The 25,603-nt window shown below is 47.7% G+C and overlaps 1 protein-coding gene across 7 annotated transcripts in view; it reads right to left on the bottom strand.

The window, feature by feature from the left end:
• The window catches only part of nudt19 (nudix (nucleoside diphosphate linked moiety X)-type motif 19), a 40,988-nt gene extending 16,011 nt beyond the window's left edge, over positions 1-24,977 (bottom strand). The window contains exons 1-2 of one of the 7 annotated variants that reach the window (XM_038803002.1): positions 24,963-24,977; positions 15,764-16,899 (exon numbers count right to left, since the gene is read on the bottom strand). In XM_038803002.1, coding sequence (XP_038658930.1) covers positions 15,764-16,895 — 1,132 coding nt within the window. In that variant the 5' untranslated portion in view covers positions 16,896-16,899; positions 24,963-24,977. Of the gene's footprint in view, positions 1-15,763; positions 16,900-23,746; positions 23,763-24,149; positions 24,170-24,212; positions 24,282-24,488; positions 24,597-24,625; positions 24,650-24,962 lie in introns of those variants that run through there. The other 6 variants (XM_038803000.1, XM_038802996.1, XM_038802999.1 and 3 more) reach the window with 6 other exon arrangements.
• Between the last annotated feature and the right edge of the window lie 626 nt (positions 24,978-25,603).

Here is a 25,603-nt window from a genome sequence, read left to right as displayed (position 1 = left end):
TCGGCCAAGGGCGAAGGAGTTTTCTTTCTTCTCTCACGTCCACAAAGTGTACTCGCGGATCGATTTTTTCCGTGGTGAGCAGGGTGCTAATCCCGAGAGTGGAGGGGGTAGAGTACTCAGCCATTGCGGTCTCGGACCATGCTCCGCACTGGGTGGAGCTGAGGCTGGGGCGGAGAGAGGCCAACGCCCTCTATGGAGACTGGACGTAGGACTATTGACGGATGAGGAGGTCTGTGGGCGGATTAGGAGGAGTATCCAAAACTATGTGGTGACCAATGATACAAGGGAGGTTTCAGCGAGTATGGTCTGGGAGGCACTGAAGGCAGTTATCAGTGGGGAGCTCATTTCTATCAGGTCCCACAGAGAGAAGAGATAGGATGGAGAGGGAGAGGTTGGTGGGGGAGATACTCAGGGTGGACAGGAGGTATGTCCACCCTGAGCCCCGAGGAGGGGCTGCTGAAGGAGCGCCGGAGCCTGCAGGCGGAATTTGACTTGCTTACCACAGGGAAAGCAGAGGTTCTGTTGAGGAAGTTACAAGGAGCGGTGTACGAGTATGGGGAGAAGGCAAGTAGGATGCTGACGCACCAACTACGGGAGAGGCAGCCAGGGAAATTAGGGGAATTAGGGAGTGGGGGGGGTGGGGGTGGGGGAGGGGGGGGGGGGGGGGGGGAACACGGTCCTGAGCTCGGAAAGGATCAATGAAGTCTTCAAGGATTTCTATGGTAAATTGTAAGAGTCAGAACCCCCGGAGGGGAGGGAAGGTGTGAAGCAATTCTTGGACCAACTGAGGTTTCCGAAGGTGGAGGAGGAGCTAGTAGAGTGATTAGGGGTCCCGATTGAGTTGGGCGAGTTGGTTAAAGGTTTGGAGGGTATGCAGTCGGGCAAGGCCCCGGGACCGGACAGATATCCTGCGGAATTGTATAGGAAATTCTCAGAGTTGTTGAGCCCGCTATTGTTGAGAACCTTCAATGAGGCTAAGGAAAGCAGAACCCTTCCCCCGACGATGTCACGGGCCTTGCTTTCACTCTTCCTTAAACGAGATAAGGACCCGTTGCAATGTGGCTCTTACAGGCCGATATCGCGCCTTAATGTAGACGCCAAACTGTTAGCCAAGATCCTGGCCACTAGAATTGTGGACTGTGTTCCGGGAGGTGATTAATGAGGACCAGACGGGGTTTGTGAAGGGCAGGCAACTGAACACGAATGTGTGGAGGCTCCTACACGTGATTATGATGCCCTCGGAAGGAGGGGATGCGGAAGTGGTGGCTGCAATGGTTGCGGAAAAAGCCTTTGATCGGGTGGAGTGGGAGTACCTGTGGAAAGTGTTAGGCAGATTTGGATTTGGCGAAGAGTTCATAGGGTGGGTCAAATTACTGTATCAGGCCCCCGTAGCGAGTGTGTCCACAAAACGACTGCGGTCGGAGTACTTTAGGCTGCATCGAGGAACGAGGCAGGGGTGCCCCCTGTCCCCCCTGCTGTTTGCCCTTTTAATCGAGCCGTTGGCCATAGCTCTGAGGATGCCTAGAAACTGGAGAGGGCTGGTTCGGGGAGGGGAGGAGCATCGTGTTTCACTGTACGCAGATGACCTGCTCCTGTATATTTCAGATCCGGTTGAGGGGATGGGGGAGGTCATCCAGATCCTAAAAGATTTCAGGGATTTCTCGGGTTGAATGTCGGGAAAACCGAGCTTTTTGTGATCCATGAGAGGGGCAAAGAAAAGAGACTGGGAGAGCTCCCGCTCAAGATGATGGAGAGGAGCTTTCGCTATTTGGGCATATGGGTGGCTAAGAGTTGGGATGCCCTGCACAAGCTCAACCTAACTTGGCTTGTGGATCAGATGGAGGGGGACTTTAAGAGGTGGGACATGCTCCCGCTTTCCTTGGCGGGCAGGGTGCAGTCCGTGAAGATGACGGTCCTCCCCAGGTTCTTGTTTGTCTTCCAGTGCTTCCCATCCTCATCCCCAAGTCCTTCTTCAAGCGGGTGAACAGGATTACCACGGGATTTGTGTGGGCAAACAAGACCCCGCGAGTTAAAAGACTGTTCTTAAAGCATGGGGGGGGGGGGGCTGGCGCTGCCGAACTTCTGCAGCTATTATTGGGCAGCGAACATATCCATGATTCAGAAATGGGTAGTAGAGGGAGGGGGGGCTGGCGTGCAAGCAGCTGGAGGCAGCGTCTTGCAGGGATACTAGCTTGGGGGCACTGATAACGGCACCGCTGCCGCTCTCGCCGGCACGGTACACCACGAGCCCGGTTGTGATGGTGGCACTGAGGATCTGGGGTCAGTGGAGAAGGCACAGAGGGGAGGTAGGGACCTCAGTCTGGACCCCGATACGAAACAGCCACAGGTTCGTCCCAGGTAGAATAAACGGGGGGTTCCTAAGCTGGCACAGAGCGGGGACTTGTTTATAGATGGGACTTTGTCTAACCTGAAGGCGCTGGAGGAGAAATTCAGTTTGCCCGGGGAATACCTTTAGGTACCTGCAAGTCTGCGCTTTCTTGATGGAGCAGGTGGTGGAATTTCCGCTGCTGCCTTCCCGCAGGATACAGGACAGGGTGGTCTCGGGCATGAGGGTAGGAGCAGAAAGGTATCAGACATATACCAGGAGCTGCAGGAGGCGGAGGAGGCCTCGGCGGAGGGGCTGAAGGGCAAGTGGGAGGAGGAGCTGGGTGAGGAGCTGGATGAGGGCCGGTGGGCGGACGCCCTGACAGGGTCAATTCCTCCTCATCTTGTGCCAGGCTTAGCTTGATTCAGTTTAAGGTGGTCCACTGGGCGCACATGACAGTGGCAAGAATGAGCAAGTTCTTTGGGGTGGAGGACAGGTGTGTGAGGTGTTCAGGGAGCCCAGCAAACCATGTTCATATGTTTTGGGCAAGCCCGGCGCTTAAAGAATTCTGGCGAAGCTTTGCAAAGGCTATGTCCAAGGTCTTGGCCACTCGGGTAAAGCCGAGTCTGGGGATAGCGATATTTGGGGTGTCAGAAGATCCGGGAGTACAGGAGCCAAAAGAGGCCGGAGTCCTGGCCTTTGCCTCCTTGGTAGCCCGGAGACGGATCCTGTTAATGTGGAGGGATGCGAAACCCCTGAGTGTGGAGACTTGGGTTAGTGACATGGCTGCGTTTCTAAGTTTGGAGAGGATAAAGTTTGCCTTGAGAGGGTCCTTGCTGGGGTTCTCCAGGTGGTGGCAACCGTTCCTTGACTTTCTCGCGGAACGTTAAGTGAGGAGGTCAGCAGCAGTTGCAAACCGGGGGGGGGGGGGGGGGGGGGGTGCTGTGTGGGTTGTGGATAGATTTCTCTTGTAAATTGTAGTTATCCCACCTTGTTTTGTTAAGTTGTTAATTTCTTTTTCCTTCTTTTAGTAGTGGTTTTGTAAAAATTCTGTAAAATCTTGAATATAAACAAGTTTATAAAAAACAATAACTATACAGTTTATACTATTTTTTCTCTTTTTCACCTCCCCCGCCCCCCGCCGCCCCGTAACGAACAGCTCCTCAAACACGGTCACAAACATCCCCAAACTTGTCTTGAAGCTCTCTGCCGAACCCCTTAATTTGTACTTGACCTTTTCCAGATGAAGACAGTCATCTCAGTCCCCCAGCCAGGCCTCCCCCGTTGGCCGTTTCGATCCCAACAGCGTTGCCAATAGTGTTGCTAATATTAATGATGTTGGTGAACCACAAGCCTTCCCTTATATCGATCAAATGACCACACAACCAATTAGTTAGTTCAAAAGATGGTTTATTTATACACAAGGGTTATGTTGACATGCAAACACAATATCTACTACGACTTCAACTACACCTATCAGCTACAATAACCTAAACTTAACTTCAGGGCGACCGGCACTGTACAAATGGATAAGGCCTTTATCTAGATTTCACTTGGCTGGTTCAAAGAAAGTGGCTCTGTCTCTGCTGGGCTCATCACTCAGGTAACGATCGTTGGTCTTAAAATTAGCTGGCTGTTCCTGCTGCAAGTGGGCAGGCACAGGCCGGATCCAAAAGAGACAGAACACATGGCTGTGCTCTCTTTTATCCCTCAGGGTTTTTACGCTCTTTGGGGTGGTCCTTAACCTTAGACCCAATAGTTCGACAGGGCTCTGATCACTGTCTTCGATTTCAGTCAGTAAAGGGGCGGGTGCTTTGGTAGCTGGGCGGGTCTTTAGCGGTCATTGACCTTGGCAGTTGGGCTTTCTGAGTAAAGGGAGTGGCGTCGATCAGTCTGTAGCTGTACCGGTTGCTTGATTGGGGTTCTATTGTCCTGGGAAAATGGGCCATTGAAATGCAAATGAGCGGGGGTTTCAATCAGGCCTGGCTACCTGTGTTTCAAATACACATTGGTTCTGTATCTGTCTGAGTCCTGGGTTGGCCATAATTCCCATGGTCCTTTGCAGGTGGCCATCTTAGGTGGCTACATCCCGTCTTCTTGATCCTGAACACGAAGTGTGGTGGATCACACTATCGATCCCTGTTCATCCTTGGTGGACCAGTCACCCTTAATCAAGGCAAGGTTCTACTCTGCTCTATCTTATGATTTGGGACATTTACCTGATATTTTATTAATACATTCATAAATTAATTCATCTCTAATGGTCACTATAATCTAGGTCACTATAAAACATTTAATTTATCCACACAGTTGATCTCTAGCTAATACTATCTAAGCTACTCTCATGCTGCTGGTGAATATCAAAGAACGTATATACAGTACAAATTTAAAACAGCGGCATGACATTTCTATTTAATCCTAATAAAGTTAAAGAGGTACATGTTTTATTCTTAGCAGCAATTGGTACATGAATTTAATTTTGTTGAATTCTAAAGAAGGGGGGGGGGGGTCGGACTGGAAATATCGGGGAGTGGGAAGCTTTTGCTCCACATTTACGGAGTCGGAGTGTCTGACACTGCAGATTATTGTAATTACTAGAAGGTCCTCAACTATGTATGAAAGGGGGTTCCATTTGGCAATGTTTTATCACCAGGTGGGGGTTTTGATGTCTGTCTTTATGTGTGGTATAGTGTCCAGGCTGGTGGTGGCCTGTTGTGTGGTAGTGTTCGGGGCTGGTGTGGGGTTTGTAACAAAAGTCCGTTGCGCGCGCAGTTGAAGAAGTCCAGCGATGATCCAAACGCATGTCAGCAGTCCTTGCTTCATTCTGTGTTTTCTGTTTTCCAGGTAATCCTGGGGGGGGGGGGGGGAAGCATAGTATCTGTTATTATCTTTGGTTAATATCTCATTTTATTAGTCTTTCTCTCCTTACTCCAATCACCTGTTATGATTGTCACCATGTGTGACTCCCTCACTTAAAAAAAAATACCATTTTGGAGAGACAAGAAATGCAAATTTTTAAAGTACAGAGACTCTCACAGCTTGTGGTTGATGCGGGGAATGGGCGGACAATTTCTTCGACAAGTCTTTTCTTTACTTGCAACCAGTGGTGGCTGAGGCTTATCTTCACCAAGGTTCAGAGGTAGTTCACGTGTAGCAGCATGTATAGCAATCAATTGTGCCATATGTGTAAATAGCAGGTGGGGAGCGACCAGGGGCTCGCGGAAGGTAAAGGAAAGAAGGGGTGAGCACATGGAACGCGGCAAAATGCATTCTTTATACCACCACCAAAGGGAGAACAGAGAAGGTGAAACTAAGGCCTGCCAAAAACTGCAGAGTGTAGAGAACCATTCCAGAGTGTATGAAGTGACGGGAACATGAGGTGCGTGTGGGCCGCTGCGGGATAAGAATGGGTGGAATCCCCGGGTAGGGCAGGGTTTAGTGCCGTTACTCCACTACCCGAGCTTAACTGACCGGATGCATTTGGGGTCCTCAGGTAGGGCGGGGACGAGTGCCGTTACTCCCTACCTGGGCGACCTGGATGGAGGGTAAGAGTTTGTAGTCATGTGGAAACTGGGCCTAAAGACTGGGAGAACAGTGATCTGTTTCTTGACAGACCTTTAACTGACATTGGGTATCGTACCCTCGAATCAGAATAGTAATTTTGTGTCGGGCGACATGAATTAAAACAATGTAGTAGAAAAAAGAAGGAAAAAGGCGGGCAGGTTCCATCAGAACTTGGACACCTTAATACTTAGTGGGTGTCTCTTTCTTATCATCTGGACATCTCAGGGTTCTGTACCAAACAGTATTGTAAAGCATTACCGAAACGAGAGTCAGTATCTGAATCATCACCGTCTCCTGGCTGCCAGACTCATGTCCACCGTTCCTGTGCCTTGGCCGCGTGGGCCATCGGTAATCCAAATCGTTGTGCCGTGCTAGTCTGCAAGAGTTGTCGCGGTGCCAAAGAGGGGCTAGGTGGCCGGGCAATTTTAAAGAGATCTCTTCTAGTGGGTGCGTCTTCCACGTAAATTCCACAACCAGTAATTCTAACTCCATTTTCGATTGTGGAGGAACCGTCTACATACATTTTTAAAGTATTCCCTGTGGTTTGGGAATTCTGTGTCTTACTGCCTGCTCGTGGGCGTAGTGATTTTGGGATAAAGGGTGCTGTGTGGTGTTGGACTGCAATGATCTGGCACTCATGTAGGGTCCCTGCATATTGGAGATTATCAGCCAGAAATGTGTGGGTCTTGGTGTGTTTTACCGTAAAATCCCTGCCTTGTAATGGTAGTGTCCAGGGAGCTGCTCTGATTTGGCTGACTGAACCGTCCTTTAATCTACTGTCTAGTAATAATTGCGTGGGGGTGTGCTCGGTCAAGATCGTTACTGGCCTGAGGCCTGTGATGTACGCAAAGTACTGTACTGCCCAAAAGACTGCAAGCAAGTGCCATTCGCAGGCTGAGAATCCTTGCTGTACGGGGTCTAATACTCTTGAGGCATGGGCTACGGGTTCTAAGTGATCATGTAGTTCTTGCAGGAGTACTGCTGATAGGGTTCGGTCGGTAGTTGCTACTTCTATGGCATAGGGCAAGTCTGGGTCTGGAACTGGTAAAGCGGAGGCTGTGCCTAGGGCGCATTTTAATTCATCGATGGCGTCTGTGTGCTGCAGAAGCCATCCCCATGGGGCGTTCTTTTTAAGGAGCTCTGAGAGTGGAGCTGCTTTCGTGGCAAAACCATCTGTAAGATTTCTGCAAGATCCTACCAAACCTAGGAATGACCGGAGTGCAGTTACATTTTGGGGCAGGGGCAATTCAACGATTGACCCAATTTGCTCAATTTCTCTCTTCCCGTGGGTGATGATGGTGCTTAAATAAAGAACCTTTTCCTTTAAAATCTGGGCTTTTTTGGGGTTGACCTTACATCCGATGGATTGCTGTCGGCCTAGTAATTTCGATAAAAGCTCTACGTGTTCCTCTTTTGTGTCCGTTTGCAAGAGCAGATCATCTACATATTGTATGAGGCATTTGGAAAGTCCGTTGGCCAATTGTCGGTGGAAAATGGAGGGGGAGTTATGGAATCCTTGTGGGAGGCATGTCCACGTGTACTGCTGCCCTTGAAACGTAAATGCAAACTTACACTGGCAGGCCTTGTCTAACGGGATTTACCAAAAGCCATTGCTAATGTCCAGCACTGTGAAGTATTTTGCCTGTACTCCCTGTTTGAGCATGGTCTCGGGCCTTGTGGCAACAGTGGTGGCTGCTAAAGGGGTTACCTTATTAAGTTCTCAGTCTCGATCGTTAGTCGCCATGAACCATCCGGCTTTTTTACAGGTCAAATTGGGGCATTATTTGTGGACGCTACGAGTCGAATAACTCCTTGGTCTAACAAACTGTTAATGATTTTCGAAATCTCACCCTCAGTTTGCTGTGGGAAACCGTATTGCTTTTGCGGCTTTGGATTGGGACCTGAAATCTTTATTGTACCTGGGATCTTCCCACAATCGTGTTTGTGCTGTCTGAATGAAGCTTTGTGTTTTATGAGGACCTCTCTAATCGTCTGATCTGCACTAATTGTTTGCGGATTAAACCAATCGTCCCTTACTGAGCAAATCCTGTTTTCATAATCACCATACTGTGAGCATAGCGGGAACCCTCGCTGTTTTGGCCATTCGCCAGGCACATTTGTTTACTGGGAAAAAACGAAAGGTTCTGGGAGCTCATAAAATCAATGCCTAAAATGTGCTCTGCTGTTTGGGGTAAGTCAACTAAAACAACGGGGTGTCTGGTGCTAATGTTCCCTATCTGAATGGGTACGGGAGCTGTGATATATCCTTGCTGTATGTGGCCGGTGAATCCACTCAGGGTGATGGTGTCTGTGGTGGGCCGTTTGTCCTGTTGAAACATGGTGGAGGAGTTCAAAGTGGAACGGGATCCTCCTGTGTCCCAAAGGAAATCGACTGTATGTCCCCGGACTGTGCCTGTAATGACTGGTCTGGCTGATTTGTCCCAGTGCGTGTCATAGACCCAAGTTGGGGAGTCCGAACACCGTCAATCTGTGGAATTAAACCCTGAACGGGCGCTAACATTATGCATGGGCCTAACATTGTTCTTAGGTGGGGGGTTTTGGTTGTTGGTATCGGTGCTGGCTCGGGGGGTTTTGTCAGCAATCGCAGGTGCAATGTCCCATGTGCCCACAATTGTACCAACCTCGTGGTGACTGTGCTCTGGGTGCTGTCCCTCATGTCGACCCTCGTTTATCCATGCTGAGTCCTGGCTAGTCCTAACTGGATGCATATTTGCTTCTATCTCGTCCTGATCTGTCCGTCAGTATAGGGTTTGTTCCCATTCTCTGGAAAGTCGTTTCAAAACCCAAACTTCATTGTGTGTGTGGTCTGCGGGGTCATAGTTTACACAAGCCTTTTGACCGGCGTCTGTGGCATGCGAGACTAAGGTGTGGGACCATTTAGTGGTGTCCTCCTCATTTAGGTGTGCGCAGTTCCATTGTCCGTAGACTGCCATGAAATTAATCCATAGGTGACCAGCAAATGTGGTCGGATGTTCTCCCTTCATTTGCCTGCAGTGATTTAAACTCTCGACTGGATCTCCTTTGTTATACTCGATGACATCTAATACGGGAATGGGACGTTTTGGCGTGGCCAGTTCGGCGTGGCCCATTTGGCGTAGCCGATTCGACGGAGGAATTTTTCGGCAGAGGGACGTTTCAGCGTCAAATTAGTCGTTATAGTCGTTTTCTGCCAAATAGTCCAGTTCTAATTAGCTCTCTCTCTCGTTCAAATGAGCTATTCTAATTGCCAAATTGTCCAATTATAAGCTTCAGTGCAGCTTCCTTCAGTGATTTCCTTCAGTGCAGCTTCTCTCTCTCTCTCTCATTCAAATGAGCTATTCTAGTCGTAATAGTTCTAATTGCCAAATAGTCCAATTAGCTCTCATATGAGTCCAAATAGTCCAATTATAAGCTTCAGTGCAGCTTCCTTCAGTGATTTCCTTCAGTGCAGCTTAATATTTTTCAGTCGTCTAAACCCTTTTATTCCAAATGGAAGCAAATATTTTATCAAAACGTGGAAGAAACAAAGTGATACACGATGGATACCTTTTTATTTTTGACGCAACGAGCAAAGGTGATCCTGAATTAAAGTTTTGGCGAACAGAAAGATCGATGTAAAGTGAGATTGCACATGAAGGATGGAAAAGTTATTCGCCAGTTGAATGAACACACCCATGAAGCATCTGCCGCAAAAATAGAGGTTGAAAAGATAAAAACAACTGTTAAACAAAGAAGTGTTGAAACTCTCGAGCCACGAACCGTTGTGGTAAATGAATGTTTGGCTGGCGCTTCTCAAGCTAGTTTAGCCTTAGCTCCAGACTTGCCTGCAATGCGAAAACTTATAGCTAGGAATCGAAAATTATTAAACAAGGCACCAGCTAATCCAACTGGGTGTGGAAGAGAAATTCTTATTGGGAGACACTGGAGAAAGCAATAATAGGATATTAGTATTTGGTAGAATAAGCTGGCTGCAACATTTAGTCTACTCAGAAATTTGGTTTGTTGACGGGACTTTCACTATTGCGCCTAGTCTTTTTCATCAGGTGTATGTTATATCGGCTAAGAAGCCTGATGGAGTTAATCCTATAGTTTATGCTCTGCTTCCTAACAAACAAAGAGTAACTTATTTTCGTTTATTTGAGTTACTTAAAACCATCGAACCTAATTTGAGACCGACTTCTATAAGTTGACAGCTGGATATCTGCCCCCACAAAAAGCTAAAAAAATATAGAGATGCTGATGAACGGATCAATAAAGTCATATTGGAAGTTGAATCATTAGATCCTATTGAATTCCTGAGGGGTATTGCTCATAATTACAAAATGAAGAAGTAATTTCTAAGATTAAATAGCTTTTTAATTAATTGTTTTTTATAATATAGTATTTGCAAAATTTTAAAGACAGTTTAAATATTTTAAATATAGAGATGCTGATGACGTCGAAATGTCCTGGCGCCTAAAAGGCTGCGCCGAATAGTCCAATTATTTCCCTGACGCCGAATAGGCCACGCCGAATCAGCTATGCCAAATGGGCTACGCCGAAACATACCAAACCCATCTAATATGGCTGTTTTCATTTCCTATAGAGTTCCTCCTGCTACATTTTGGGGTTCTGGCAAAGCTGACCTTACGGACTGGCTAAGGCTCATAACTATTAGCTTTACTTCCTCTCACTAATCCAGGCCGTAAAAAACCTTTTGTTGGCGCACCTCCTCAAAGAAGCTGCGCGGGTCCGCAGTGGGCTGGGATGGACTAATTTTCGTGCAAGCTTCTCTTAATTGGGTTATGGGTATGTAGCGCTAACAATTATACTCAAAGACGAGAGACATGTACAATAGAGGCTTTATTGCTGTGCGGTGCTATTCCTCCATCTGCAACTGTAGACTAGGGTCTGAGTGACTCATACGCATATTTATACACAAGCTCCCTGTGGGCGGAGCTAGCCGGCAGGGGCTTACCGGAGGAACCTGTATTACAGGTACAGGCATACATCCCCCTACTGCAAGTACACATCACTACAGTGGTAATATCACCACAGGGTAGTGGGGTGGTGTAAACGATATCAGGCTCATCCTGATCCGATGACCTGCGTTGTGTGGTAACCGGATTCATGGGGGTCAAATTGTGAGTGGGGGGGGGGGGGGGGGGGTGCTGCCTGTGCAGTCGGTGCTGCGAGTGCTTTTCTTTTGGGGCGTGGGGGCCTCGATTTTCATTTCCCGTGTCCTCTACGTATCTTTGGGTGCTTTTGTTTAACTATTGCCAATCGGAAGCATCTTCCTCATCTAAATCCTGCCCGAAAGTGTACCTGAAGCCATTCTGTACTGAGAGCAGCGACTGTAACTTTTCTATCTTCTGTCAGCATTTAGCATGGTCAACGGTACTCTGCCTCTGTTCCTTAGTGGAGCTGTGGAGCGCTCCCAAAGCTGCTTTTAAATCTGCGCATTTGCTAGTTAGCTGGGCAACCTGTTGTTCTGTTTCTGCTCTGACCAGGACTGCACGCTGTGTATCTTGGTCGGCTTTATTGTATTGGGTCTGGAAGCTACCCAGGTGACCCAGACAAGATTGATGTGCCGTTTTAGATCGGCCATTATCATTAGCTGCTAACTGTTCCCGGAGTTGCTCAATTATCTTCTCGCTTTCATTACTGTTTCCCTCGTTCTTTTCTTCCTTCTCAATTAACTGCCTACAGAGCGTCTTCACGACCTCCTCTGTGCCTTGCAACTGTGCCAAACAGGACACTATTGCCATCGGCTTTCAGACTTTCCCTGACATTTTTCTTGTGGACCTCGCCTAAGTTCTCCCACCAAGTTTGTCCTATCTTTCTTGGACCTGACTCATCATTACCTGACTCATCATTAGCGCAAAAATTCGACCAAAGGGGCCATCTTTCCCCTTTAAATATTTCCTTAACTCTTGCTCCCATAAGGAGCATTGCTCTGCTCTGTTGGTTGCTGCGACCTCGGGTTCCTGTGAATTCATCAATCTTTCTACTGCTTTAGTGGCCATAACTTCTCTTATCTCTTTCTCTACTTTTAATTTCAGACAGGCGAATAAGGTGCCGATTTCAACGGCAGGTATGGCTTAAGCTATTTTCCGGCTGACAATCCCTCAATAGTTGTACACAATTCTAACAAGTTTACCTTACTCTTCCTGTTCGGTATGCATGCGGGTTCATACACACTTCAGAAATTTGGTTATTTAGTTGATATGGGACCTGCACTTGTGGTTCTTTCTCTTTTTCGCAATTGGATTCAAAGTTTGTGGGTTCTCTCGGAGTGACAAAGTCACTTCTAATCGAATCCCATCAGAGGTCGTCAATAATGTTGCCTGTTTCGATCCCAACAGCTTCGCCAATACTGTTGCTAATATTAATGATGTTGGTGAACCACAAGCCTTTCCCTTATATTGATCAAATGACCACACAACCAGTTAGTTAGTTCAAAAGATGGTTTAATTACATACACAAGGGTTATGTCGACACGCAAACTTCAACTACACCAACAGCTACAATAACCTATACTTAACTTCAGGGCGACTGGCACTGTGCAAATGGATAAGGCCTTTATCTGGATTTCACTTGGCTGGTTTGAAGAAAGTGGCTCTGTCTCTGCTGGGCTCATCCATCAGGTAGCGATCGTTGGTCTTGAACTTAGCTGGCTGTTCCTGCTGCAATTGGGCTGGCACAGGCCGGATCCAAAAGAGACACAACACGTGACTGCTCTCTCTTTTATCCCTCTGGGATTTCGCGCTCTTTGGGGCGGTCATTAACCTTAGACCCCATAGTTCGACAGGGCTCTGATCACTGTCTTCGATTTCGGCCAATAAAGGGGCGGGTGCCTTGGTAGCTCGGCGGGTCCTTAGCGGCCATTGACCTTGGCAGTTGGGCTTTCTGAGTAAGGGGAGTGGCGCCAATCAGTCTGTGGCTGTACTGGTTGGTTGATTGGAGTTCTATTTTCCTGGGAATATGGACCATTGAAATGCAAACGAGCGGGGGTTTCGATCAGGCCTGGCCACCTGTGTTTTAGATACTCATAGGTGCTGTATCTGTCTGAGTCCTGGGTTGGCTATAATTCCCATGGTCCTTTGCAGGTGGCTATCTTAAATGGCTTCATCCCCCACCCCGCAGTGGCGTTACTGACTGCCACATCAACAGAAATCTTCACTGGGCAATCAGAGAGGCGGCGGCCTTTCTCCCCTCCATCAGATCCGGCCTCTCCAATATCCCAAATATCGCCACCATTGCATCCAGCTCAACTTCCCCCTCACTATCCTTGTTAGCGCCACGGACACTCCTGCCCAGAATCTCTCCAACTTTTCGCAGCCCAGAACATATGTGCATGATTTACTGATTCCCGCCCACACTCTCTGTCACTTTCTGGAAGAACCCACTCATTCTTGCCCGTGTCATATGTACCCTGTGTACCACCTTGAACTGTACCAGGCTCATCCTTGCGCATGAGTCGCATTTACCCTTCGTAGCACTTCAAACGCCCCAGTTTTATCTCCTCCCACTTCTCCATAATCTTCACCACCTGCTCACCTCCCTGCTCTTCCCGCCACCCGTATATGTCTCCGATCCTGCCCTCCCGTTCCACATCTGGAAGCAGCAGTCGCTCCAACAAGGTGTACCTCGGCAATCTGGGGAACTCTTTCCAAACCTTCCGGGCGAAGTCCCTTACCTGCAGGTACCTAAACTCACTTCTTCTCAGGAGCTCTACCCTATCCTTCAGTTCCTCTATACTGGCAAACCCGTCTTCTAGGTACAGATCCCTCACCTTTACCAGCCCCACTTCTCTCCACTTCCTATACATACCATTTATCCCCCCCAGCTCGAAATCATGGTTTTCACACAGCTGCGCTTTCTGTGTATATAACAGGGAGTATCGGATCCTCTGCACTCCCGGTGTAGACAGCAGACTGAATGATCATGGTTGTTCAGGTGTTGGGTTTGTAAATAAAAGGAATTCTGGTGACGGGACTTTTGCCTCCGTGGACTTATTACAGGGGCGACGAGGAAAACTGAACGACCCGAAGAAACCTGCTCATCAGCAGCTGCCACATATTGCGGGTAAGCCACTGACAGGCAAAATGCCTTTATTCGGAAAGTTGGATTCTTTTGGCCCTGCAGTGGAAGACTGGACCCAATATGTAGAGCGGATTAAGTACTTCTTTAGAGCAACCGACATAATTCCGGATGAAAAGCAACGGATCATTCTGCTGACCGCGTGTGGGCCAGTAGCCTTTGCCATTATGCGCAATCTCACTTTTCTGGAGGCACCGGACACAAACTCATCCCTTTCATAGTCAAACCTGGTCCTTCACGTGGATGTGAGTCTCCTGCAGAAAGACTGCCTCCGCTTTTAAACTCCTTAGGTGTGCAGAGACCCAAGATCTTTTCACCGTTCCACTGAGCCCCTGCACGTTCCATGTTATCATCCTTACAAAGAGCTTACGCCTCCATTCCCCTCTACCATTCGTCATCTCCCCTTCGGTTCTATCCCCATTAATTTCACCCTGTACCTGGCCCATTCAAGATGACCTTTTTCTCCGCCCCGACCATGTTTCCTCTCCAACCTCGCCACGTTGCATCTCCCCCCCCCCCCCCCCCCCCCCGTCCATCACCCCTATGGCCACCTCTCTCGGCATTCTCCCCCACTTCACTTATGTTCACAAGCATTACCTGTCAGTGTGGCAACTCCTGCCAAAAGGCTCCTCCTACTGACCGCTATTCCTCCCCCACCTTTGTTCTGTGAAAAAGGCTCCTCGTGGATCTTCCCCTCTCCCCAAACAAAGACTCATCATGAACCACAGATCACCTCCCCCAAAGACAAACAAAAAGAAAAATCACAGCCACAGGAGGACAGTCGCACCCTTACAGACTTTTCACCCCTGCTACCCCTTGCCAACCCAACAGAAAAAAGAAAGCTATTCCACATCGGAAGAAAAAAAAACCTCCCTCCAACCCTCATTCTACCAGTATTCTCCATTACTCCAGAGTGCCAGCACCTCCATTCCCAAAATTATTCAGTTCTCCACCAGATTGTGCTCCGTGATTAAGTCATTGGCTGCTTCTGGGGTCTGAAAATAATATTCCCAGCCTTCATAATTTATTATAGTTTCGCCAGGTAGAGCACCCCAAACTTGATCTCCTGTCAATATAATGCCACCGTGGCCCTGTTGAACCCTGCATGCCATTTTGCCAGTTCAGCTCCAATGTCCTGGAATATTCGGACCTTGTTCCCCTCCCATTCGCAGTTCCGCTTCTCCCTGGCCAGTTGCAAGATTTTCTCTTTTTCCACAAACTTGTGAAGTCTCATAATCACCGCCCACAGTGGCTCCCCAGCTCTTGGCTTCTGCCTCAGAGACATGTGTGCTCTGTCCACCTCAGGGGCCTTGTCCAGCAGCCCCTCCGCCACCAGCCCCGCCAGCATCCTCGAACCGTACATTGTGGCACTCACACCTTCCACTACTTCAGACAGGCCAACTATTCGTAGATTCTGCCTCCTCGACCTGTTTTCCGGTTCCTCCACCTCTGGTCTCGTCTCGCAAAGGTCTCCTAAGAGCCCCACCTCCGTCTCCAGTGCCACCACTCTATCGCTGTGTTCTCTTGGATCTGCAACCCCTGAGCCTCCAGACATTTTTCCATTAATAGCTGCAAATTTTGGAACTGTTGTACATTGGTCTTGCCAAGTGCGCGTGTTTTGCTTTTTACATTTTCTTACCCTCACTGTTCGATTTGAAAAATAATTCAAAAAATAAATTTGATAATTTTCAAGAATAATCAGTTATTTATTTCACACAAATTTTTTGCATAGTAATCAGACAAGTTACAGATGTCCACAAAGTTATGTGTTCATGGTTAGTGGGTGGACATGTTTGTATGGAGGCTCAATATTTACATACAGCGCAGTATTATGCTGATCTCTCAATTCTATTCGGTGCAGCCTGGTAACCTCCAGCCGCAATTGTTCCAGAGTTTTCGAGGAACTGATGTCCATCTCCCTTTCCCCTGTGTAATCTGGATCCTCTGGATAAAGTTCATCCCCAGGGTACAGAATTGCGGAGCCATCAGAAGCAACTAGACGAATTGGAAACCATCGCTCGCAGCCATCCGAAGCACGATCTTGGCTGAATTGCTGCAGTTCTTGGAGATGGGGTAATCGGCAGAGCCTGCCCAGCTCATACCACTGCGGGGTAGGGACATAGAATTTCCCTGAATTGTAGCCCTCAATAAAATCAAGAGGGGACATCCAGTTGTGCTGGATGGTTTCACGGCCATCATGCAATGTAAAAGGAATCTCTTGCAAACAACAAATGAAGAACACAGCATCAAACCTCTTTCCCTTCACGAAAGTGGGGGTTAGCCAATTACTCCACTCCTTCAATGCCCAGATATTTGGTATACAGTCTAGCTCTCTGCACAGTTTCATAAAATTTTCTGCATTTTTCTGTAGAAGTGGTCTCCAAATTGCAAGTTCTTTTTGATCATACTGTATGGCCTCTTGACTTTTCAAATATTTATCAGGGGCATTTGGTTTGACAAGTAGAATCCCTGATTCTTCAAAGGTTTCTCGAATAGCACAAATACGGAAAGCTACCTCTCCAGGGATTTCAGATCCCAACTTTCTCCGGTCCATTGCAAAAATTGGAGGTCTCTTCGCAGGTTGCCTGACCGCACCTATTTTAAAGTTGGGTGGCTCACAAAATGGCTGGAACATCTGGATCCACTCATTGGAAAAGTCAGAAGGGTCGACTGTACCACCTGGGAATACCTGAGCGTGAGGCATGAAGCTGCTCTTTGAACTCCGCTGTAACATAAGCACGGCATAATCAAACAAAGCTGTCTCCAACCTTGAATAAGTCAAAGTTCTCTCTCGTTTAGGCACCGAAAGTGGAGGCCGACAGGTTTGTGTACTGGTGGCACTTGTATTCACAAGGTTATTTCGAACACCTGCAGCCAAGATCACAGTTGCTGCTTCCTTCCAATATCTTAAGTCCCTATTCATCTTGCTGCAAGAAAGGATAATATATCATTAGTTGTTGCTGGAATTCCAACTCATCAGCAGCTCCACTGCCCTCCTGATGAATCCAGCAATTCAGAACCCTCATGCATGAATTGGCAAACCAACGTTCTGTAGACCTTGCAGGTTTACCAGAAATGGGGGAAAGGATAATACACAAGTGGACACCCACCAGTCCCACTAAAGGTGTCCCTCATCAACTTTGTACGATTTAGTGATCTCAACTCCACAGGTTCCCCACAAACACTACCCAAACAAGGTGCAAAATTAAAATACTGTTAATGCTGGAAATCTGAAATAAAAACAGAAAAAGCTGGAAAAATCCAGCTAGTCAATATGTGAGAGGACAAAGAGAGTTAAAGTTTCAGGATGATGAGCTTTCATCAGAATCCATTCTGAACATGCTGTAGGTTTTTGCCCCATCCTGGCCTTACATTATTACTAGCCTAGTCTATATTAGGATAATTAAAGAACCCCTCCACTATAACTACTCTATAAATCTTGCACGTTCCTGTAATAGTTTTGAAAATTTGTTCATCTCCACCTTTCCGACTAGTTGGTAGCCTATATAGAATGCACAGAGCGTTATAATGGTATGTCTGTATTTCTTAGCTCTCGTCAAAAAGATTCTGACCTTGCTCCCAGTACATCCTCTCTCTCCAGCACTCTAATGTTCTCCTTAATCAATACTGCGCCTCTCCTCCCTTCTTTCCTGAACACCTTGTTACCAAGAATATTTAATACCGGTTATATATGTGGGTTATTGTAGTTGTATGCAATGTCTCCTTAAGAACCGAATCACATGACATGTGTGCCATCATTGGCTACTTTGTGGGCTTTTGGGGAGTCTAGTATCAAACCTTGTACAGGGAAGACCTATTCAATAAAACTCTGTTAATCTTGCATCAAAGCCACATGCTACAGCAATTAATTTTGTTTGTATTGGTAGCACGGTGGTGCAGAGGGTTAGCCCTGCTGCCTCACGGCGCCGAGGTCCCAGGTTCGATCCCGGCTCTGGGTCACTGTCCGTCTGGAGTTTGCACATTCTCGCCCGTGTGCTTGCGTGAGTTTCTCCCCCACAACCCAAAGATGTGCAGGGTAGGTGGATTGGCCATGCTAAATTGCCCTTAATTGGAAAAAATGAATTGGGCACTCTAAATTTATTTTAAAAAAATTTTGTTTGTACTGTTAATCAAAAGTTACAACAGTTTACAAAAGGATAATTGGTGACAATGAATGGATCAGAAGAAAACAAAAATTATTTTATGAAAATCGTATGGAGTGGAGTAGCTTCAGCAGATCAATTGATCAACTGATTAACAGAAGGTCAAAGATTGCTGGCATCAGAGCGGGTAAGACTTTGGAGCACAAATTCAATGGAAGGCCTGTACCGAATTTAAAACAGCAATCCGGAGTCAGGTTGCGGGGCTCGCCACGTGCAGTACAGTAAGAAACGGAGGTAGGGCGGTGCAGAGAACAAAAGATCATGGGCTAAATTCTCAAATTTGAAACCATGTCCACAGGATCCATGGCATTTTAAGTGGGAAAGATCGGCACTGCCCCGGCACCGATCCTCCAACCGGTGACGGACTAGCAGCCGCGCCATGTAAAACACCCGCTTCCACAAAATAAATGGCCGGAGAATTGCCAGGTCCGTGGCCGCACATGCGCACGGTGACGACTGCAGAGGTCGCGCCGTACAACATGGAGCAGGCCATGCGCAGACGGGCGAGTCTTGCCAGATAGTGCCCCCCTGGACACCCCCTCGCCACCCTGTGGCTTCCCCCCACCAGTCCTCCCAGCCCTCACGGAAGCCCCCCGGCCAGCAGCATGGCTCCCGCTCGACTATGGTGGCGCTGGACACAGTCAGCAGCCACCACGCTGGGTTCCATGAGTGAATGGTGTGGTCGTGAACTTGGCCAATCAGGGACGGAGCATCGGGGAAGGGCCTTCAGCTGACGTCCTGAGGCCGTCCCAACGGCGTGTGCCACACGCCGCGATTACGCCCTTTTGGAGGGGGCGGAGCATGCACAACCTCCGTAAAAGGGGTGCCGCCCCCGATCCAGTCGTAAAAATGGATTTTCTGACGGATTACCGATTACAAAATTGCCGTTGGGAAACAGACTTTTGCCCTATGACTTTCATGCAAGTTATAGCTGTTGAGTGAAAGCTGTTTAAATTGGTAATACATCTTGAATTAACTAGACCACTGAATTAAGCCAAGAGGAAGAGCATTCCGACACTGAAAATGCCAGGACATTTTGGCTCGATGGGCTCTTTTGATGAAGACTCAAGAGAACCAGAAATAATATTCAGAGGTTCCATTATTACATTTTAGCCAATAAAATATCATAAGTGATGAAGGTCCTGCATTCTTAAGTACAATTATCCTCAAACTACAATCCTTAGATCTGGACTTTACCATCATCGGGAATGTTCTTTTTGAATCTACCCTGTCTAATCCTGTTAGAATTTTATACATTTCTATGAGATCCCCTCTCACTCTTCTAAACTCCAATGAATATAATCGTAACTGATTAAGTCTCTCCTCATATGACAGTCTCGCCATCCAGGGATCACCCTGGTAAACCTACGCTGCACTCCCTCCATAGCAAGAACATCCTTTTTCAGATAAGGACATCAAAACTGCACACAATACTCCAGATGTGGCCTCACCAGTGCCCTATACAATTGTAAAACATCCCTATTCCTATACTCAAATCCTCTCGGTTTGAAGGTCAACATACCATTTGCCTTCTTTACTGCCTGCTGTACCTGCACGCTTATTTTCAGCGACTGATGCACAACTACACCAAGGTCTCGCTGAGTATCCACCTCTCTCAATTCACACCCATTCAAATAATAATGCGCCTTCCTATTTTTGCTACCGAAGCAGATAGCCTCACATTTATCCACGTTATATTACATCGCCCATCCATATTCCCACTCACTCAGCCTGTCAAATCCTGCTGAAGCACCTCTGCATCCCCGCTCACAGTTCACCCTCCGACCCAACTTAGTATCATCTGTAAATTTGGGAATACTACATTTAGTTCCCCCATCCAAATCATTAATATATAATGTAAAGAGTTGGGGTCCTAACACAGATCCCTGCAGTACCCCACTAGTCACTGCCTGCCAATCGGAAGACCCATTTATTCACACTTTTTGTTTCTGCTATCTGAGACCTTGTCGAAAGCTTTCCGAAAGTCTAAATAAACCACATCCACCAGGTCTCTCTGGTCAACTCTACTAGTTACATCTTCAAAGAATTACAGATTTGTCAAGCATGATTTCCCTTTCGTAAATCCATGCTGACTTTGTCTGATTATACCACTGCTTTCCAAATGTTGTGCTACAAAATCCTTGATAATAGTCTCCAACAACTTCCCTACTACTGAGATTAGGCTCACTGGTCTATAGTTCCCTGTTTTCTCTCTACCTCCCTTTTTGATTAGCGGGGTTATATGAGCTATCCTCCAATCTGTAGGAATCATTCCAGAGTCCAAAGAATTTTGGAAAATGACCGCCAATGGATTTCTAGGGATACTTCCTTAAGTACTCTGGGATGAAGATTATCAGGCCCTGGAGATTTATCCGCTTCAATCACATTAATTTCCCGAAAACCAGTTCTCTCTAAATTGCCTTCAACTCCTCACTAAAATTTATGTTTCTCAGAATCATTATTTCTGTCTTCCTTTGTGAAGACAGAAGCAAAGAACGGATTTAGTTCCTCAGCCATTTCTTTGCTCCCTGTTATGAATTCTCCCATTTCTTTTTTTAAAATATTTTATTGGAGCATTTTCAAATATATACATAACAAAGAAAAATAAAACTAACCATAACAATAGCAACAACATCCTTACACCCCCCCAAAAAATCTCTCCCCTCCCCGCTCTACCTGCAGCCACCCCAGCGCCTGCACCACCTTTCTTAACACTTCACCCAGAACCCCAGCCCAAACAGAAAATACCCCCCCCCCCCCAAAACGACTCAATACTCTAAATATCGATGAACAGCTTCCACCTCTAGGTGAACCCCTCCTCTGCCCCCCAAATGCAAACTTGATTTTCTCTAAATGCAGGAACTCTGCCAAAACCCTCCCTCATATCCCTGCACATAGATCATAGAATTGTGCAGAAGGAGGCCATTCGGCCCATCGAGTCTGCACCAGCTCCTGGAAAGAGCACCCTACCCGAGTTCAACACCTCCATCCTATCCCCATAACCCAACCCAACACTAAGGGCAATTTTGGACACAAAGGGCAATTTATCATGTCCAATCCACCTAACTTGCACATCTTTGGACTGTGGGAGGAAACCGGAGCACCCGGAGGAAACCCACGCACACACGGGGAGGATGTGCAGACTCCTCACAGACAGTGACCCAAGCCGGAATCGAACCTGGGACCCTGGAGCTGTGAAGCGATTGTGCTATCCACAATGCTACCGTGCTGCCCTCCAATTTCCGCCGACACAACAAAATCCTGCTCCAGGCTATCCGAGAGGCAACGGGTAACTCTCCCCACCTGTACTCCCGGATCCTCCGACACTCCAAATATTGCCACCCTCAGGTACTCCAGCCCATCCAAAAATCGCCTCATGCCCTCATCCCCCATCTTAGGCTCCAAGCTGAACAATTTCCAGTAAAAGGCTCAAATACTCTATTCGCCTGTTCTGCCTCCGTTACCACCGTACCCCCTATCATTTTTAATAATAATCTTAATAATAATAATCTTATTGTCACACGTGGGCTTACATTTACATTGCAATAAAGTTATGGTGAGAAGCCCCTGGTCGCCACATTACGGCACCTGTTAGGGTACACAGGGGGAGAATTCAGAATGTCCAAATTACTTAACAGCACGTCTTTCGGGACATGTGGGAGAAAACCGGAGCACCTGGAGGAAACCCACGCAGACGCAGGGAGAATGTGCAAACTCCACACAAACAGTGACCCAAGCCAGGGATCAAACCTGAGACCCTGGCGCAGTGAAGCAACAGTGCTGACCACTGTGCTACCATGCCTCCCACTTTCATCCGTCCAATTTCCCTCGCTGCCACTTGCCTCCTCAGCTGATGCACGAGCATCCCGCTGGCTTTCTCCACAAATTCAGATACTGCCCCTCTGGCCCTGCGCAGGCACCCTACTGCCTTTCCCGTGGAAACACATCCAAACTCCATCTGGAGCTTCTGTATCTCCTTCAACAGCACTTCTTCAGGTACAGCCAAGTACCTCCGGTTAACCCTCAGAATGGTCTCCACCAACCTCAGTCTCTCAGTCCTCTCTTATGTGGCCCAGATCGAGATAAACTCCCACCTTACTACTGCCTGCAGCCCATCTCCCGTCTTATTCTGCTGTATGTAGTTCGGGATACCCAATCCATATCTTTTCACAAACTTCCTCATCCGCCAATAACCCCACATCCAATCTCCACTGCAGCCACTGGGGACTCCCCTTTGCCACCTGTAATTTCACCCAATGTAGCGCGTGGTCAGACACCACGAACGCTGAATACTCCAATACAACCACCCCTGCCAACAATGCCTTGTCCAAGATAAAGAAATCAATCCGGGAGTGCATGTGCATGTGGTGAACGTGCAAGTCGTACGACAATTCCCCCACCCTCGGCCTCTCAAACCGCCACATGTTCCATAAACCCCAACAGCTCCTTTGCCATGGCCGACACCTTCAGGGACCTGGGACACAACTGGTCCAACCTCGGGTCCAGCACCATATTAAAATCCCCCCCACCCTATAATCAGCCGGTGTATGTCCAGGACCGGGATCCTTGCCAAAACCCAACTCATAAACGTGACATCATTCCAATTTGGGGCGTACACATTCACCCTCCAACCTCCCCCTCACAAATCTACCCCCAGGGCCTGTCACTATATTCCCCACCTCAAATGCCACTCTCTTATTACTCAACATTGCCACCTCTCTTGTCTTCATATCCAACCCCGAATTGAATACCTAACCCACCCAGCCCTTCCTCAACCTCGGCTGTCCCCCCCCCCCCCCCCCCCCCGGCCTTCGTCCTCTTCCTCCTCAATGCCCTGTGTGCTCAATCCACCTTGGGAGGTCGATCAAAGACACATCTCTCCCACCAACTTTTCGAACATATTCACCACATACTTTGTGGCCCGCATTGAGTATTGCCTGTGTTAGTACAATGTGATAATATGATGCCTACACTTGTATACAGATGTAAATGGCTATGTTACAATACCAGTTATTAGTTGTGTTGGGCCTTAGAAGGGGGAGGGATGTTATATATGTGGGTTATCATAGTTGTGTAATGTCTTTTTAAAAACCAAGTCACGTGACATATGTGACATCATTGGCTACTTTGTGGGCTTTTGGAGTCTAGTACCAAATCTTGTATAGTTAACACCTATTAAATAAAACTCTGTTAATTTTCCATCAAAGCCACAGACTACAGCAATCTACTTATTTTGTACTGTTAGTTGAAAGATGCAACAGTATCCAGTTTTGTCTCTCTTACAGCCTATGTGCTGTAATCCTAATTTTGACTTTGTTTCATACCTTCTTACTTTGACCACACTTAATATCTTATTATTTCCTACTCTAATGCTACCTCTCCCAATTATTTGTGCACCTTTGTCTTTGTCTTGAATACTACCTCCTGGTTCTCACACCTGCCTAGTTAGGTTACACCCTGCCCAGTAGCAGTGGCAGATAAATACGTCCATGCCCTGTTCAAATTCAACCCATCCAGCCTGTACAGGTCCCAATTTCCCCAAAACCGGCCCTAAAGACCTTTCACCTGCACCATCACTTCGGCCACACGTCTATCCTATTTCTATACTCACTTGCGAGTGGTACTGGGAGTAATGCAGAGTTTGATGTTATATTGGTGGACTCAGTGCAGATACATGGTCAAAAGCTCAACTCGCATGCAATACTTTGACATCAAGGTTGCAAACAGTCTGGATCAGACAAGTTCCTGGGAGATGGATAGATTTAATGGCGCAGGAACAGTTTGTGGCAGGGACGGAAAACAATGGCTTCATTTTTCCCAATTCTTAATCAGAGATTTCTGTACATTCCTGTACTTGGGTGTCAGACTGGTATTTAACAGGAGGGATTTAAACAAGAAGAAAGTTAATGCTTCAACTTATACCAACGGTGCAGCACCGATGGATAGTATAGCTACATACCAAAATTATAGATCAGGTTTGAAAAAAAAAGTTAATTGTATTTGGCTTGACGTACGGATAAAATGCTTCAAAAATAATCTAGAAATGGTCCTTCGTGCAATTGATCCCAAATCCGCACCTTCAACCACCTTATCCACACCCTCATGCGCCAACAGCCCCTTGCGTCTGTGCAATAACACCCGTCCGCGCCTCCAGCACTTCTGCGTCTGCGCAATACCCGTCCGCGCCTCCAGCCCGTCTGCGTCTGCGCAACACTCGTCCGCGCCTTCAGCACTTCTGCGTCTGCGCTACACCCGTCAGCGCCTCTAGCCCGTCTGCGTCAGCGCAACACCCGTCCCATCTACAGCCCGTCCGCGCCTCCAGCATTTCTGCGCCTGCGCAACACCCTTCCCACCTCCAGCCCTTCTGCGCCTCAGGCCCGTCTGCACCTCCAGCCCTTCTGCGTCTGCGCAATAACACCTGTCGCGCGTCTTCTGCGCCTCGCCCGTTCGCGCCTCCAGCACTTCTGCGTCCGCGCAACACCCGTCCCACCTCCAGCCCTACTGCGTCTGCGCCTCCAGCCCATCTGCGTCTGCGCCTCCAGCCCTTCTGCGAGTGGCAGAGTGCGTGCCCGGGGGTGGGGGCGGGGGAACTGTCGCTTATTGTATGGATCGCAGGCGCTCTGCGGGCTCTCATGATCTAGAGCCTTCGTTCTATCTTTGCAGGTAGACACACCAAACACCTTTGGGCCTTATGTTTCAATGATTATCTTTGTTTCCTTGTTAACTACAATAAACTAGAGTATTTCCACTTCCAGCCTAATATCCAAACCTAAATCATTACTGTTACCCCCATGATAGCCTCTAATTCAAAACTCACAGCAGCTCACCATTCAACAGCTTCTGAACCACGTCCTCTGTCACCTAGAAGGACAAGGGCAGCCGGTGCACGGGTAACACAACCGCCTCCAAGTCACACACCACCCTGACTTGGAACTACAGTCAACTGCAATCCCTCCCTGCCCTTTGTTCATCCACACAAATGTGTACATCACCGAATCCTGGTCCGTCGCCCCAAAACCTCGCTCACTTGTGATTTACAATATATATTTTTTTAAATAATTTTTATTGGAATTTTTTGAAAAATATATATCAACAAAACAATAATAACAATAACAATAATAGTAATAAACACCCCCCGGCACCCGTAACAACGCATATAACAAACACCCCCCCCCCCCCCCCCACCACCCCAACCCCAATAAACAACAAAATAAATTAACAATAAGCAAATTAACTATCCCCCTAAACCCCCCTCCCCTTTCCCCCCTTCCCCCCGGGTTGCTGCTGGTGCTGACCTAGTACCTTATCGTTGAGCCATAAAGTCGAGGAAAGGCTGCCACCTCCTAAAGAACCCTTGTACCGACCCCCTCAGGGCAAATTTGACCCTCTCCAGCTGAATGAATCCCGCCATGTCATTAATCCAGGTCTCCACGCTCGGAGGTCTTGCATCTTTCCACTGCAGCAAGAT

The sequence above is a fragment of the Scyliorhinus canicula genome, chromosome 7 (genome assembly GCF_902713615.1).
Source record: "Scyliorhinus canicula chromosome 7, sScyCan1.1, whole genome shotgun sequence".
Lineage (NCBI taxonomy): Eukaryota > Metazoa > Chordata > Chondrichthyes > Carcharhiniformes > Scyliorhinidae > Scyliorhinus > Scyliorhinus canicula.
This window is presented reverse-complemented; position numbering and strand designations above follow the sequence as displayed.